At 48.9% G+C, this 16,975-nt stretch overlaps 1 protein-coding gene across 4 annotated transcripts in view; it reads left to right on the top strand.

Moving 5' to 3' along the window:
• SPI1 (Spi-1 proto-oncogene) overlaps positions 1–13,769 on the top strand; it is an 18,023-nt gene extending 4,254 nt beyond the window's left edge. For 2 of the 4 annotated variants that reach the window (XM_021009701.2, XM_021009703.2), the window contains 3 exons: positions 10,346–10,533; positions 11,535–11,724; positions 12,198–13,769. In XM_021009701.2, coding sequence (XP_020865360.1) covers positions 10,346–10,533; positions 11,535–11,724; positions 12,198–12,517 — 698 coding nt within the window. In that variant the 3' untranslated portion in view covers positions 12,518–13,769. The remainder of the gene's footprint in view (positions 1–10,345; positions 10,534–11,534; positions 11,725–12,197) is intronic. The other 2 variants (XM_021009702.2, XM_021009704.2) reach the window with 1 other exon arrangement.
• Positions 13,770–16,975: the final 3,206 nt, after the last annotated feature.

The following is a 16,975-nucleotide window of genomic DNA, read 5'->3' as shown; positions in this document are numbered from 1 at the left end:
ACTTAGAATTGTTAAAGCTGGGAAGGAATTTAGAATCTAGAATGTTAGAGCTGGGGAGAACTTTAGAACAAAGATTGTCAGAATTGGGTAGGGCCTAAGAACCTAGAATGTCAGAGTGGGAGGGACCTTAGAACACAGAATGTCAGAACTGTGAAGAGCTTTAGAATATAGACTGTTAGAGCTAGGAAGTAATTTAGAACATATAATGTTAGAGCTGGGAGGGCTCTTGAACAAATGTTGTCAGAACTAAGCAGGACCTTAGAACACAGAATGTCAGAGCTGGGAGGAACTTTAGAAATGATCTGGCTCATCCCTCTTGTTCCACTAATGAGGACAGCAGGGTTCAGAGAGAAGTACCTGGGGAGATGCAGACAGAGTTAGGGTTGCCTCCCCCAGTGGGGAGGGGTTTGGACCCTGTGCCAGTGAATGGTCTCTGATAGCGTTGGCCCGTCATCAGGCAATATATACTCCTAGCTGAGGCTGGGGCATGTAAGCAGACAGAAATAATGCCAGGTAAGGTGTGATGGGGAGAAGGAGAGAGCCAGGCCAACCTAACTGGCCAGGGGGTGGGCAGGGAGGTATTCATGGAGGAAGGAACCTTACAGGAAGGATTTGAAAGACCCCCTACCCCCAACAATGTAAAAAGAGACAGGAAGGGATTTCAAGCCTTTAATGGAGTTAGGTTTGGACCCTGGACCTCTAGTAGCCTTGGCCCACAGACTGACAGTGTCAACTCCTAGCTGAACCTGGGGCGCCTGGCCAAAGGCAGTAGGGGTAGGGGTCTAACACAACTGAACCTCCCCACAAGTGGAGACAGACAAGGCTGTCCAGTCACAGGAGGCCAGGAAAGTCCCAAGGTCCCAGGGGACACCGAGGCATCCAAGATGCTAACTCCAAGAGTCATTTGGGATGAAGACAGAAAGCCTACTGCCACCCTTCCACCAAAATCTGGAGTCTATCGGAGAAAATAGGCCCAGGAATCCTGGATTTGGGGTTTGGGAAGCAGAGCTAGAATTCCTGGAGGGCCCATGAACCCAGAACAAGGTTAGGAAATGACCCCTGTCCATCAGGTCTTGAAGAGTGGGGAGGCAGAAAAGAGGTATCTCTAGGCTGAGCTGTGCAGATAGATGTAGGGTGATCCCCCACCGCTGCCGACTCCCAAGGAAACTGGATTCAGAATCAGAAATAGTAGTATTACCTTCAAATATAGGCCAAGGCTTGATAAGGTAGGCAGTGGGCAGGATGCTAGATACCTATACGAGGCTAGCATTCTCTAGAGCCACATCTGGAAGCCATATCCTCAAGCCTTCGTCAATTCGATTCCATTTTTACTAAGTGCCATCCACTTTGGAGGAAAGGAGGATGCAGGGAGTCAGCACCTCAGAGCCCCATCTGAGTCTAGGAGTGCCATCTGAGAGCTCTTGGGATTCCCAGGGACCCCCATGCCCAGGGCAGGGAAGGCTCTTTTGAAACCCAGGAGATCTGACTCCCTTTTTATGAGGTCCGATAACAGGATAGTGCTGCCCTTATGGGAGGGGCTGCTTGAGAGCTCTGAGAAACCACCACTGACTCACACCCCTTACCCCTGACAGTGCAGTTCCCTCAAGGAGCTCAAGGGAGGGATTGGTGGATTGCAGGCCTGGGGTCTGTTGTTAAATTAACTTTGCCTCACAAACACCATTCTCCCCTACACATCCAATCCTCATTCTAGTTGCAGAACTCTAGTGGTCCAAAGCAAAGTTGTGGAGAGGCTGACAATGCCTGCGAATCACGGAAGTGATGGAGAATCATTGTCCTTGCCCTCAGAGCCAGCTGTCTTGGCCCAATGGGGCTAGAGAGCCTGGCTGAGGGAACAGAAAGGAACCAGTGAGCCCTAGGGCATCTGGCCCAGCTCCAGAACCCAGGACAATCTCAGAGCCAGGGCTAAAATCTGGGGCTACCCAGGGAGCATAGGAAGAGGATGGGTTCAGTTGGCCTGGAATTCCCCCTGCCCCACTCATACTTCTCATGGCCCTGGAGGTGCTCACGCCCCCTGGGGTCCCTGGGGCAAGCAGTAGACTGGAGCTAGTAACCTCAGCCTGGACTAGTCCTCTCTTCTCTCCCCACTATACTGAGAGGCATCTAAACACTAGTCACTTTCAGATCCCAAGATCTATTTCACTGGGACAGAAGGTCTGGCAACCCCTGGTGGCCACATGGAGCAGTGCGGGGCCGCATCAGTCACCTGAGAAAGCAAAGATTTTCCGGGGGTGGGGAATGACCCAGAACTTTTGGGCTGAGCTCCTTCCTCCATCCCTGTCCCAGGACTCAGTTTTCCTACCTGTAAACTGGAAATGATGCCAGCTGTTCTATATACCAAATAAGATGTGGGAAGGCAAAAAGATGCAACCAGGTGGAGGAAAATTAGGCAGAAACGTTTGTCTCCTGGCCCTGAGCCCACTTGAGCCTAAGTTAACATCCCACTGGTCTGGTGAGCTGGAATCTTGTGCAGAAGTCCTATCTTGCCTGGATTTGCTAAGGTTCGAGGTCTAGTAACTAGCTCCAAATAGACTTTCTACTAAAAACCCCTCCCCCCCAAAAAGTATTAGGATGAGGGCTAGAGGCTCAGTATGAGTGTTGGATACTGGAAGGCAGAGGAGGGAGGGTGGAAGAATCATAGGATCAGAGGAGGGGAGAGATGATTTTAGGGACATCTGTCTATCCCTATTCTTTCAACCATATTGAAAGTGAAAAACGGGGTCAGCCCAGTCACCCTGCAGGCATCCCCCTCAGCACCTTCCCACCCCACCCCCAAGTACTCCTTTCTCCGCAGCCCCTCTCCAACTGCTCCCAAACATGGCCAGAGAAGCCATGGGGACTTTCCCAATTCCCCCCTCCTTCTGAGGCACCAGGAGGAGGGAATTTCCCTTCTTGGGAGCAGGGGCCCCTCCCCCTTCCTCCCACCATCAACCCCTGCTCTTTAGCTGCATCCACACTGACTCCTTCTTCGGTCCGGTTCAGGAGAGAAGTGGTCCTTTCCCCTTCCTCTCCACTTCCTTTCTCTCCTCTGTTTTCTCCTCCCCACAGGCTGGAGGGAAGCATCTACCCAGCCCGGCTCCCCTGCCCCTCCCTGGCCTCCCCCTTCTGTCACCATCCTCGGCTCTCTGCTGGAAAGAGATAAGGCTAACTGATGGACGTTCAGGAGTTTCAGGGGTGGGGTTCGCTCTGCGAGTTGGTGGATTGCTTTTAGATTTAGAGGTTTTTCTGCCTGTGTGTGATTGAATATGTGTGTGATTGAGTATAGGATTCCATATTCAGAACAGGCATTTGGCTGCTTCGCCTCCTGAAAAGGGGGTATCACCATAACCTAGTGACTTTTGCCATGGGTAGGACCGGCATAGAGGTGGAAAACAATCCCCATTAACAGCTGGGCTGCATAATGATTTTTAAGATTTGCAAAGCACCTCATTTCCAAAGCCCCTGAGGCAGACACTAGAGGTAGGTTATTTCCATTTTACAACTGAGAAAAACTGAGGCTTAGGAGGGGCTAAATGCCTCACACGGCTAATAAGTAGTGGGGGTGCATTTCAGGTCCAATGTACCCTCTTCTACAGAGTATGGGAGAATGAACACATCTGGTTCCCTGATGCTAGGATGGGACTCACCGAACATTTTTTATAAATTCCTTCAGCTACTATTTATTGAGTGTACTAAGTGCTTAGTATTCTGAACATTGTTTTGATAATCCAGAGACTGGAGCACGTGCCAAGAAGCCTTTCTAAAACCGTAGGTGACAGATACCGAGCTCTTCAGGGCATTAGAAAGTCCCCCTGATGGAGGAGACTCAGCAGGAAGCTCTAGGGAGGGGCTGGGGGAATGGGGAGAAAAGCAGCAGACAGATTCAGTGGGGGTGGGGAAATAGTGCCAGTAGGAGGAAAAGATTCCACATGAGGCTCCTGAAGGCTATCCTCTGGAATCACTGGCCCCCAAGGGCTTCTGGGGCTCCAAATAAAGCCATGGTAACATGTGTTCCTGGGAGGCTATGGGCAGCTTTCCTCCCTTCACCTTCAGAAAGGGGGCAGATGTGGAGGCAGGGAAGGTCTAGAGAAAGGATCTTTGATCAAGGACACTGGCGAGAGGGGAGGAGGGGAATGGATCATCACAGAGAATAGAATGTCAGGAAACCTTAAAACATAAAATGGCAGAGCTGGTAGGAATTTTAGGAGAGAATGTTAGAGCTGGGAGAAGACCTTAGAACACAGAAGGTCAGAACTGGGAGGGTCCTTAGAACACAGAGGTGAGAGCCAGGAGTGTTCTTAGAACACAGAAGGTAAGAGCTGGGAGGGAGGACCTTAGGACACAGAATGTCAGAGCTGGGAAGGACCTTAGAACATAGAATGTTAGAGCCGAGAGTGTTGTTAGAACACAGAAGGCCAGAGCTGGGAGGGACCTTAGAACACAGAAGGTCAGAGCTGGGAGGGACCTTAGAATCACAAAATTATTCCTCATTTTATAGATGAGAAACTAAGGTCTAAAAAGGTGAGGTGACCCCCACAGTCACAGACCTGGCAGGTGGAAGAGCCAGAAGGAACTCCAAGTCTTCTGACCCCAACTTCACTGTTCTTTCAATGATGGCAGCCCTCAAAGAAGGGGTCTTGGAACACGGAGTGTTGGAGTTGGGAGGGACCGTAGACATCGTTGTGATATCATGGGAAGAGCAGCTGGAGTCAGAGCGCTGGGGTGCATTTATTCAGTAAGCATTTCTAAAGCCCCTGCTATGTGCCAGACACTCAACTGGAGATACAGAGACCAAAGAGGAAACAGCCTATGCCCTCAAGGAGCTTATACTTTAAGCAATGTGTACAGAGACAATTAAATACAAAATGTATATAAAGTCATTTCCAGGGGGAGGGCACTAACAACTGTGTGGATCAGGGCAGGCTTCCTGGGGGAGGTGGTCCTTGAAAGAAGCTTTGTGGGAAGCTAGGGATTCTCTGAGGCAGAGGCAAAGAGGGAGCGCGTTCTAGGCCTGGAGAACAGACCATTATGTCACAGACAAGGAATGGCAAGGTCAGTCTGGCCAGATTGCAGAGGGCAGGAAATTAACACACCATAAGTTTGGAAAGGTAGGCAGGAGACTGACTTTGTGGAGGGATGGCAAAGCCAAACCGAGGCATTTGTACTTTTTCACAGAGGCAAGAGGGAGCCTTTGGAGCTTCTAGAGTAGAGCAGTGATGCAGTCAGACCCATGCTTCAGGATCACATCCTGGATGGGCTGCTCTTTACTCTGTGACCCTGAAAGGCTCTTTCTCTCTCAGGGCTTAGTTTCCTCCTCAAATTTTTTTTTTTTTGGCTAGGCAATGGGGTTAAGTGACTTGCCCAAGGTCACACAGCTAGTAAGTATTATGTGTCTGAAGCTGGATTTGAACTCAGGTCCTCCTGAATCCAAGGCTGGTACTCTATCCACTGCACCACCTAGCTGCCCAACTTTCCTTCTCTATAAAATGAGGGGGTTAAAGTAAATGATCTGAGGTCCCTTCCAGCTCAAAATCTATGACCCTAAGATATGACAGACTAAAATTATTGGGACACTTCGGTCTGAAAAGACAAAGGCTGAAGGTCCATGACCCAAATCTAGCATATCATGTCAACAGGAGGCCCCAGGCTAAATCACCACATTCCAGAGTGTTAGAACTAGGGGATGCCCCTGAAAGCCAGAAAGAGGAAAGTTAGGACACATACGAGGAAGTACCTGCTTCCCACTTGTTATGTCATGACAGGCTAGAGGTAGAATGTAGGCACCTTGAGGACGGGGACTGTTTTGTTATGTTCATACACATAATAGGCCTTTTAATAAATGCTTGTCAACTGTAACAAAAAGCATTTATTAAGAGCTTACTGTATGCCAGTCACTGTGCTAAGCAGGGGGTGGGGAGTTCTAAGTAAAAGAAAAGGCCCCATGAGGAATGAACGAGGCCTGCGGGCCCTTCTGGAAAATGGAGGCTCCTAGAGGAAAGGGCCACAGAGTGGAGGGATCAGCGTGAGAAAGTCAATGGAACTTGGTGGAGAAAGTGTGGAGAGTCAGGAAATGAATGGTTGAAACAGAAATAAATTTCTGAGTGATAATGCCATGGTGGGGGGTTATGGGCCACCGGAGATGATGAGGATGTGGGCCCGACCTTAGACGTTGACATCTAAGTCTTCCCCTAAATTGCCTCAGGTGTCACTGTCCAGGGAAGAATCCTGGGCCGGATGCACCATGGCACTCACCCAGGAGAGACAGTTCTCATGGGCGGGCGTGACATCATCCAAAGCAGTTGGTCCACATGTTCCATCAATGCTTGCCATTGCTCAGAGCCATTTGGAATATTGCAGTCACCTTCAGGGATAGTTTATGAGATATACAAGAAAATCGGGCTCCTTACTTTGAGCAAAAATGATGTGGGAGTCCCCCAGTTGATGGCAAGCTCGGTTCCTTTTTAAGTCAAAATGCTTAAGTCAAATCTGATTTTCCCATAGAAACAAGATATCAATAGAGGGCCATGTTCTGGACCAAGGATGTGATGTTTCATGGGTCACTGGGGTCAAAGAATCCACCACCCTTTGTGTAAAATGGTAGTTAGATACTCTGTATTTAGCTAGACTGGTCTTCTAGTAACAGATACATTCAATAGCCAGGCCCATCCTCGAAGCCGCTACACCTTGGCAGAACCTACCAGAGTCCTCAAGCACAGGCTTTGAGACCCCAGAGTCACCTCCATGTCACAATCTTGGGATCAAAGAGCTAGAACAAGAAGGGATCTCAGAGGCCATCTAGTGTAACCTTCTCACCTTAATAGAGCAGTTAAGTGACTTAACCCAAAGTCATACACATTGTGAGTGACAGAGGTGGGTTTTGAACGCGAGCCCTTTGACTTTAAATCTAGTGCTCTTTTAATTGTACTACACAGAGCAAGGCTTTGGGGAAAGAGAAGCAACTGTGCGTGTATGGGGTATGGTGGAAATAGTACTGGGGTTGGAATCAGTATACCTGCATCCAAATCTTGGCTCTGAAATTTATTAGCTATGTAGTGGTGGAAGAATCACTTGACATCTCTCTGCCACAACTGATAATATTAGGGAGAATATACTGGTGGGGGCTTAAGCTGATGGCACAAGAGAAAAACACCCTTGTCTCTTTAGGGTAGCCCTAGATCCCTGTAGAGATGTAGCAGTCATACTCTGGACACCTGACCTAATGGTATAAATGTGAGTTAAGGCAAGGAGCTTATCCGAGCTACATAAGAAATGGGGACAATGACAATTGGAGGATGAGCCACACAGAGTATTCAAGCCAGAAGGAACCTTAGGAAAGTGCTTTGTAAAAACTCACATCTAGTAAAGTGGAAGGAATTTAGCACCTCAGGCCTAACTTTTTGTAGAAATGACCACAAACATCATAATTAATTTAAAAAAAGAAACAAGGAACAGCTAGGTGGCACAGTATATAGAGTAGTGACCCTGGAGTCAGGAGGACCTGAGTTCAAATCCAGCCTCAGACACCTAATACTTACTGGCTGTGTGACCCTGGGCAGGTCACTTAACCCCAATTGCCTCACCAAAATAAATGTTTATTTAAAAAAAGAAAAAGAAAGAGAAAACCATTGCAATGTGCACAGGCAAGTAAAACAAAATTCCCACATTGTCCACGTCCAAAAGCATGTGTCATTCTTCATTGTTTGTCCTTCACCTGTGTGTCAAGAGGCAGGTAGTCTGTTTGATCGGCCACTGTGTTGATCAAAGTTGCTAAATCTTTCATAGTTGTTTGTCTTTACAATATTTTTGCTTTTGTAGAAATTGCCCTCCTGGTTCTGCTCACTTCACTCTGCATCAGTTCATGAAAATCTTTCTGGGTTTCTCTGAAACAGCCGCCTTCTCCTTAGAACACGATAACATTCTATCGCTTTCCTGTGCTGTAACTCGTTCAGCTGTTCCCCGATGGATGGGTGCCCCCTGAGTTTCCAGTTCTTTGCTCCACAAAAAGAACTGCTATAAATATCTTTGTCCATATTGGTGGAGTGTACATACTTAATGGGAGCGACACAGCACTCAGTCACATTAGCTTCAATGTATTCAAAAGCTGCCCAGAAGAAGAGTGGGGCTCTGACTGAGGCAGCTGAGAAAGGAGTTGGAGAGTCTGATGTCAGGCTGTCTCCTACAGGAAGTCTTTCTCGATGTTCCCAGTTGTTAGAGTCCTGTCCTTCCTGGAATCATCTCACATTTACCTCTGTGTATCAGCTTCCCCCCCCCACCACCACCAAGTAGAATATAAACTTCCTAAGGGCAGGGACTGTTTCTGCAGCTTACTGCCTGTCTGTGTGACCTTAGGCAAATTCCTTGGCCTTCCTGGATTTCAGTTGCTTCATCTCTAAGACGAAAAGTTTGGACCAGAGAGACTCTAGGAGCCTTCCTAGCTCTAGACCTATGACTTCACCTTCTATTTTGTCTTTGTAGCCCCTGCTGCCTTGCATACAGCAGGCACTTAATAAATGTTGGTTGGGTTGAATTAAATTAATCAAGTAGGCAACTATGTATTGAGTAGCTACTATGTGCATGGTGCATAGCAAGAGACAACTGACATAGCAGATAGAGGATGGGAGTCAGGAATACCAGGGTTCAAGTCCCACCTCTGAAGAAGGTAGCTGTGTGCTTTGGGGAGGGTAACTTAGCCTCTCCATGCCCCCAGGCAGCTGTTTTAGGGTTGTTAACTGCAGAACAGGCGGCAATCTACACTGGGGAGGCAGTTTCCTCTTCCCGAACACCCCTCTTCCAATGAAGTCACAGGGCTGGGCCAAATCTTTTTTTTAAATGTGCGGGGCTCTGGGGACACAGCAAAAGATGAAACAACCCTTGTTCTCCTGGAGCTCACATTCTAATGGGAGCAGGGATGTGCACTGGAGATAAGCAGATCCCAAAGGGGAGGCAGGGGACAAGTGAGTAGCTGTCAGTCAAGAGCCCTCCAATTCTCCATCTTGACTCAGCGCCCATAAACGAGTGTGTTCATACACATACACAAATATGTTCGCATATACACAAGTGTGTTCACATAACCCACAAGTGTGTATGCACACATGAGTGTATTCACCTACAAGAGTATGCACACAAGTGTGTCCACACATACACAAGCATGCTCTCACACATTCACAAGTGTGTTCATACATACACAGGTGTGTCCACACATACACAGGCATGCTCTCACAAATTCACGGGTGTGTTCACACATACACAGGTGTGTCCATGCATGCACAAGTGTGACCACACACAAGTATTCATATACAAGTATGCACACAGTTACATAAGTGCTTACACATATATTCACAAATATATCCACATGTACACATAGGTTCACACACAAGTGTTCGTATGTACTCATGAGTGTTCATGCATGGGTATGTTCACACAAAATGCATATGCACATACACAAGTTTGTTCACACATGTAAACATACACAAGTGTGTGCCTGCACATACATAAGTGTGTTCACAAACAAGTGTATTCACATAATATGTTTATACAAACTGTGTATGCATATACACAAGTGTGTTTATACACAAGTACGTACCCAATACACATATGTGCATTCACACACACCATATTCAGCAAGCTCCAGATGATTGTTGACTCTTTTTGAAACCCTGGACCCCATTTCCCCCCAGTTAGGTTATTCCAAAGAACATACCCCCGGCACAAACGCTCTGCTTGAACACCTGAACTTCCCAAGGCAGGTCTTTGGAAGGTAGGATGAGAGGCAGGCCCCTTCCACCTCTGGGATTCTCTGTCCCCTACCCCTGGAGTCCTAGGTTTGATACCCACTTCTAACATGTAGAGGCTGCGTGACTTTGGGCCGGTCCCTTCACCCCTAGGGGTCGTGTTTCCTCATCTGTAAAATGGGTATAATGACTCCCATAGCAGATGGAGGAATCATTTGAAATGACAGAAGTAAAGCATTTTGTAAACCTGAAAGCATTAGATAAACATCTATTACTGTTTTTGTTTGTGTTTCGTTGTTATGTATGTATGTCCATAGATGGGGTGTGGGGGGCAGCTGGAGAGGAAGAGGAGGAGCAAAGATGGGGGTGAGGTAAAATTTAGAGCCCAAGGGCCTTGCTGCTCATGTGACCTCGGACAAGTCACCTCCACGATCTGTGCCTCGGTTTCTTCCTCTATGAAATGAGGGCGTTGGCACCCAAGCCTCCTTCTCGCTCTAGCTCTCAGGTCCTATGGCCCTTTGACCCTGTGGATGCCTTGATTTCCTCCAGGCTTCCCCACTTCTCCCCCTGTTGAGGGCCGAGGGCCCCTTTCTGACAGCCTCTCTGCTCCCCCGTAGACCATTACTGGGACTTCCACCCCCATCACATGCACAATGAGTTTGAAAGCTTTGCTGAGAACCACTTCACGGAGCTCCAGAGTGTCCAGCCCCCCCAGCTGCAGCAGCTTTACCGTCACATGGAGCTAGAGCAAATGCACGTCTTGGACACCCCCATGCCCGCCACCCATGGCAGCATCGGCCACCAGGTAGGAGCCGGGCCTGCCCAGGGGGCTGCGAGCCTCTCTCCTCAGTCCTGCCCTGGTCTTGTCCTCTGTCGGGTCCCCCAGCCCCATCCCTGTCTGTCTCAGGAGAGCCCTCCCAGGAGGCCTGTGGTGAGGCTGCCTAGACTGTCACAGGAAGCTGACGTGAGCTCTTACCCAACACAGCTTCCTGCCAACGGCCAGAGTGCCAACTGCCACCCCCCCCCGCTGACCCCCTGACTGACCTCCCACACCCCAGCCTGGCACAGTGGATTCAGAGGCAGAGGTCCTGGCTTCAAAACCCACCTCTGCCCTCTGCTATCTTCTCAGCTGTCACAACCCTCCCAGAAACCTCCTTCTCTCCACCTGACCCTCTAGCTCTCCCTCTTGACCTCAATGACATTGAATGACTCTCAACAGCCTTGATTTACCTTTAAGCACATATCCTTAATCTTATTAACCCTCCCCAGCATCCCCTAACTCCACTGACCCTCTGATGACACTTAATTCCCGAGTGACCCATGGGGAGACCCTCTGGACCTCAATTTCTTCATCTCTAAAATGAGGAGAATGGATTTTACGGCCTTTACGGGCCTTCCCATCTTTAAATCTATAATACTACGGCCCCCAAGGCCCTTTCCTATTCCCACTGACCCTCCAAGAAATCCCCAATGTCTTGAGTAACCCTTGATGCTCAATTTATCCAATATATGGGCCTAGTCTTACAAACCCCACAGCACTCTCCCAATGCAAATGTCCCTCAGGATTCTCTCCTGACCACAGGGACTTACCAGTCTTAGCACCCCATGACTGACTTCCACGAGGCCCTTCAAGATTCACTTCCAAGGGTGCTGAACTGATCCTCTCACGTAGTCCTGCCAGGCATCTGGTCCCACCAACCTCCATTCCCACCTAATGCGGCTGCTCACGGCCTCCACGTGCTGCCATGTTTCTGCCTCCATTTCCTCGGCTCACTGATCTCCTCTCACTGGTCCCTGTGTCCCCAGGTTCCCTCACTGGCCCCTCTGCATTCCTCCCAGGTCTCGTACCTGCCCTGCATGTGTCTTCAGTACACCTCCCCCACACAGCCCAGCTCCGATGAGGAAGAAGGTGAGCGGCAGAGCCCCCCACTGGAAGTGTCTGATGGGGAGACCGAGGTCCTGGAGCCTGGCCCAGGAATCCTGCATGGAGAGACAGGTCGGTGGCTAATCCCTGAAAGCCCACAGAATCTCTTCCCTGCACGCCTCTGCCTCCCCCCACCCACCCTCTGTCTTGGACTTGTGACATTGGTCATTTTGAACACCAAGCGTCAGACTGCACATTTGTCCCCGTCAAAGTTCATCTGATTGAATTTGGCCTCTCCAGAGCTCGCGGGATGCTGTCACCGAGGGTGTCAGCCATCCCTCCCAAGACAGAGGACCGAAATCTTGGCGTTGCCATTCAGTGCTCGTGTGGCCTCAGAGGACACTCTTCCTTTCCTAGGCCTCAGTTTCCCCATCAGGACAATGAGGGTCCCTTCTAGCTCTAAATCTGAGGGTTTAGGGCTGTTGCGGATTCCTGACATGAGGGGGGGACTCCTCTCTATCCCTAGCTTTTACCTTGGCTGCGGCTGGGAGATGGGTGGGGTGCCGAGCTGTCTGGATAAGCTGAGCTCTACCTCTTCCTTCCAGGCAGCAAAAAAAAGATCCGTCTCTACCAGTTTCTCCTGGACCTTCTCCGCAATGGGGACATGAAGGACAGCATCTGGTGGGTAGACAAGGACAAAGGCACTTTCCAGTTCTCCTCCAAGCACAAGGAGGCCCTGGCCCATCGCTGGGGCATCCAGAAGGGCAACCGTAAAAAGATGACCTACCAGAAAATGGCCCGAGCCCTTCGGAACTACGGCAAGACGGGCGAGGTCAAGAAGGTGAAGAAGAAGCTGACCTACCAGTTCAGCGGGGAGGTGCTGGGGCGGGTGACCCTGGTCGATCGGAGGCACCAGCCCCACTGAGTGCCCGCCAGCCTGCCCACACCCCCGATGCCGGGCCTTGGCACAACCCCACATCCCTGCTCCCTGCCTCCATGGGAGGGGAAGGGGAGGCCCAGCCTGAGGGGCGGGTTGCCTGGTGGGCATGGCACTGCCCCTGAGGGTGGGGCTGGTGCCCGGGTGGGAGGCCAGACCCCCCCCCCGCCTACCTGCTGCATTAGCTTCCCCGCTGCCTGTAGCATTAATCCCACGACAGGGCCTCCTGGACAGATAGGATAAAGGCCTTAGTGGGTGACAGACCTTGGAGATGTCTGTTTCCCCAACCTTCCCCAACATCCTAATCCCCACAACCCCCTCCCTCTTCTGGAATCTCCAACCACTTCTTAGCCTGTCTTCCTCCGTGGCTCCCCAGGACTTTGGCCCTTGTGTCTCACTCAGGGTGAGGCTCACCCCTTGAGTCAACCTCGGACCGCAGGGGTATGCACACCGTCTGCTTTGCTTTATGCAATCGGGTATGCTTCTCAGGAGTCGCCTGAAAAGCAAGTTTCTATAAATTGAATAGATCCTCTGTCAAATGTCCCTTGAGGACCTCCCTAATTAAAGGGACCCTCCATCGAATCCTTCCTTGCAAAGCAGAAAATCATCTCGGGAGATGAATTCGTGCTTTGTAACTTATCATTCTGAAGTGACTCTGGATTTCCAATACCAGCTAATTTATATGGAAGTCCTATATTCATCAACCTCAATCTGGAAGCTAACAAAAGACAAGGAAATCTGTAATAAAAGTCTTGGAGCAAGCCAAATCGATGCACTAAAGTTCTTGCACTTTAATAGAAGAGCCCCTCTGGCCCTCATTCAGAGCCTATTGACTCTTACTTTAGGCACAATTCTAATGTGCCTGGTTATCCTGCTTCCTTACCAGCCTACAGAAGAAGAGAAAGCGCAAATTAAAAGTGGAACAGCCTGCTACAGGCAGGCACGCTGACAGCAGAAAAAAAGGGGTGGGAGGAAACAAACTAAAAAAGCAGATATGAGGATTCAAAATACCCAGTGGTCTGGGGCCACTTAGTGCAGGAACAGCCAGCCCTACTCACCTTTGTAGGTCCAATGTATTATAATCCAAGATTTCTTTCCCACGATAACCCTGAGCTGTCGAGAAAAGTGTTCTTTATGACTTATCTCCTTGGTTTAAGAATATGGGGACATACATAAGAAAGACATTTTAGAAATATTGCCATTGGAAATGGTTGAAATAAAAGGATTTTTGGCTCTTAAATGAGTCAGATTTGTTTCTATGAAACATTGTAACACTGCAGAATAGCTCGCTCAGCTACTTTCACATTCCCTAATTCCAACATTTTCCATGCCTGCTATGTGCCAGACAGAATAGAAGCTCTCCGTGGACAAAGATGATTTCATGTTTGTCTTCACATCCCAAATCACTCTAGCATGATGCACATAGTAGGTGCTTAATAAATAGACACTTCACAAAGCACAGAGTATAAAAAGACAAACACACACACACACACACACACACGCACATACAAACCACTCTCCCACCCCACCCCAAATAGTCCCTGCCCACAAAAGCATTTACATTCTGCTGAAATGATCTGCAGAAGGTGGGAGGTACTGTTTATGTAAAGCAGGGTCCACTTAAAAATCTCACTGACCTACATCAACACAGTGTTCAAATGATGATAGAATTTGCCCAGTCACTACTTTCTTCCCTGCACTGGGCCCAAAGGTCATGCTCGTGATGTGTGAATTGTGATGTGAAAGGGCCACCTGCCTGACATGGTGTCTAAAATCCAACTAGTAGAACCAGTCTTTTGGGCAAAGGCTGGGAGGCTCCTTTGAAGATGGCACCAGATTGCCTAGGGTGGGGCAGGTCCAGGATGAGCCTTTACACAGCAGTAGTGATGACCTCCTATCAGATGAGCAGCTCCTCTAATTGGAAAGGAGAGAAAGAGAACACGCTAGGGGATGGATGCAAAGCAAGGGAGTTTGGGAGTGTGGAGGGTCAGGGACGTTGGCGGTGCTGTGGAAGCAGACCCAAAGGAAGAGGGGTGAAGACAGGACTATGGGGGGCAGCATGAAGAAGACATGCAGTGATGAGAAGATAAGGAGAGAGGAGGGAACCCCAAAAGAAAGAACGGCAGCTATCAGAATCAAACTTCTCCCCTTCCTCAAATCTGCCAAAGGAAACTCACCAATATTAATCATGACTCAATCCAGTTGGTGAACAAGCATTTCTCAAGTGCTTAGCTAATCTTAAAGTACTCTACAAATGCTCGATTTCCTAGCTATTCCAGTTAATTATGTGTCAGGTTCTGGGCAAAGCACTGGGGATACGAGGAGAGGCCAAAAATAGCCCCTATTATCTTCTTCCATTTTTAAAATTTTAGACTTAAATACCAAAAAATATACAATAAAGAAAAAACAAACATTTAAAAACTTAAATATTGAAACTTAAATACAAAATAAGAAAAGAAAAAAAATGTCACATGCACAGCAGAATGTAAAAGAGAATCCAAAACATAAAGCAATAAGCTTCTATTTCAAGAAAGCCTAAGTAATAAATACTACATGTTGTGTTGAAAACCGTCCCTCTTTTCTTTGCTTCCTTGTAAATTTTCCTTTGCTCTCAGCTGTGCCCTTTTTACTGTTCTCCGCCCCTCCCCCCAGTCTACAATCAAGTGTGGATAAATTTGTAGAGAGATACGGACATACACATATATACACACATATACTTTTCCTAACAAATTCTGCTTCTGATCTTTGTTTTTGTGTTTGTGCAAATCTCTTATTTCCTTTTCCTCCTGACTCCTCCACTTTACTTCTACAGGCTACGTACCCTCCTATTACTTAACCTACTCCCCCCTCCAAGGATCCTTCCCTTATCCTCCCATCTCATAAATTGAAACACCCTTCTATGTCCCCCTGCTGACTAATTCCCTCAGGCTCCCCTTAAAGACCCCGACTTTCAAGGAGCTCATATTCATCAACATGAAAACAGCTCTGGTCGTCCAAGACAGATATGGGCTAGATGGAAGATAGTCTCAGAGGGAAGGTGCTAGCAAAGGGGGACCCTGGGAATGACTTCCTGCAGAAGGTGGGCTGAGTCTTTAAGGAAGCCAGGGCACCCAGGAGGGGAGGGAGAGTAGGCCAGGCGTAGGGGACAGATGGTGCAGACACACGGTGTCGGGAGATGGAGTGTTGTATGAAGCGGCCATCGTCACTGGTTTGCAGATCGGGTAGCAGGGAGTAAGTAAGGCGTGAGAAGACTGGGATCCTCACTTCTAAACTCCCTCTGCTTCCTCTCCCCTCTGATCAGAGGGCTGGAGGGTGGAGTACCCAATTCTTCCCGACGCCTTCCTTTATAGAGGGCAGAAAGTGCACTCTCAGGGCAGGGCTCCACTTTGCATCCGCTGCCCTGCCTGGTTTCCACTCCATGGAACAAGACGTGCAGTGCCAGGTACCTGGTGGTGTCCCCTCCCTCCCTTTTCCTGCTGCTTTTTGCGTGTTTTGATTGTAAGATCCCTGAGGGCAATGACTATCTTTCCTTTTACTCATTGTATCCAGCTTAGCCCAATGCCTGGCACTTGGGTGCTTACTAAATGTTGATGATTGGATTGGATGAATCAGCCCCTGCCCTCAGGGCACTTGCTTGCATAAGAACTCACATTTCCATCATCCTTTAAGTTTTACCAGGCACTTTGCTCACAAGAGGTAGGCTGTAAAATGCTTATTGACCTCATTTTGTGATTAAGGGAACGGGATTTCAGAGATGACTCAACTTCCCCCGGTCCTACAGCTAGTAGGTAGAGTAGCCATCTATGTAGCTCTGGAGATAGAAGAAACCTCAAGGGTCATCTTGTCCAATCTCCTCATTTTACAAATAAGGAAACTGAGGCCCAGAGTGGTTACATTCATCACAGGCAGGATTTGAACCCAGGTCCTTTGACTCCAAAGGCCAGTGTTTTCTCACTGCCACATTCCACTGACCCTTGGTTTCCAGGCTGAAGGACCATGGCACCACCATATCTGGCTGCCTGTGACCCCAGGATCATACCACCTCTGCCCTGTCCTTGTGTTCTATAGCATGACCTCGACATTAATGTTGAGGACTGTGGGAACCTCTGGGGAACTGGGAGTCATTCCCTAGAATGGGACAGACAGAAGGACAAGATAGAGGGCATGTGTGGGTGGGGGTAAACGATGCCATCTAGTTCAACGGAACCTCTTAGGGGGGCTCAGCTGGGTCCAGGAACCATTAGGTGGGTGCTAGGGAAGAGGGAGAATCCCTGAGCTAGAGGGTGGGGGGTGGGTTCAGGCCACTGACTGCAGAGGGGAGGCTCTCCCCAGAGAAGGGGAGGTCACTTGGCCTTTAGCACGGTTTTGGCCACATTCCTTTACTGGCCCCGTCTCTATCTCCCCACTACAGGGAGGGGGCTCTCTCTGCTCCCTGGAATTTGTCTA

The sequence above is a fragment of the Phascolarctos cinereus genome, unplaced genomic scaffold (assembly GCF_003287225.1).
Source record: "Phascolarctos cinereus isolate Bilbo 61053 unplaced genomic scaffold, phaCin_HiC Scaffold_9;HRSCAF=440, whole genome shotgun sequence".
In the NCBI taxonomy this organism is placed as follows: domain Eukaryota; kingdom Metazoa; phylum Chordata; class Mammalia; order Diprotodontia; family Phascolarctidae; genus Phascolarctos; species Phascolarctos cinereus.
This window is presented reverse-complemented; position numbering and strand designations above follow the sequence as displayed.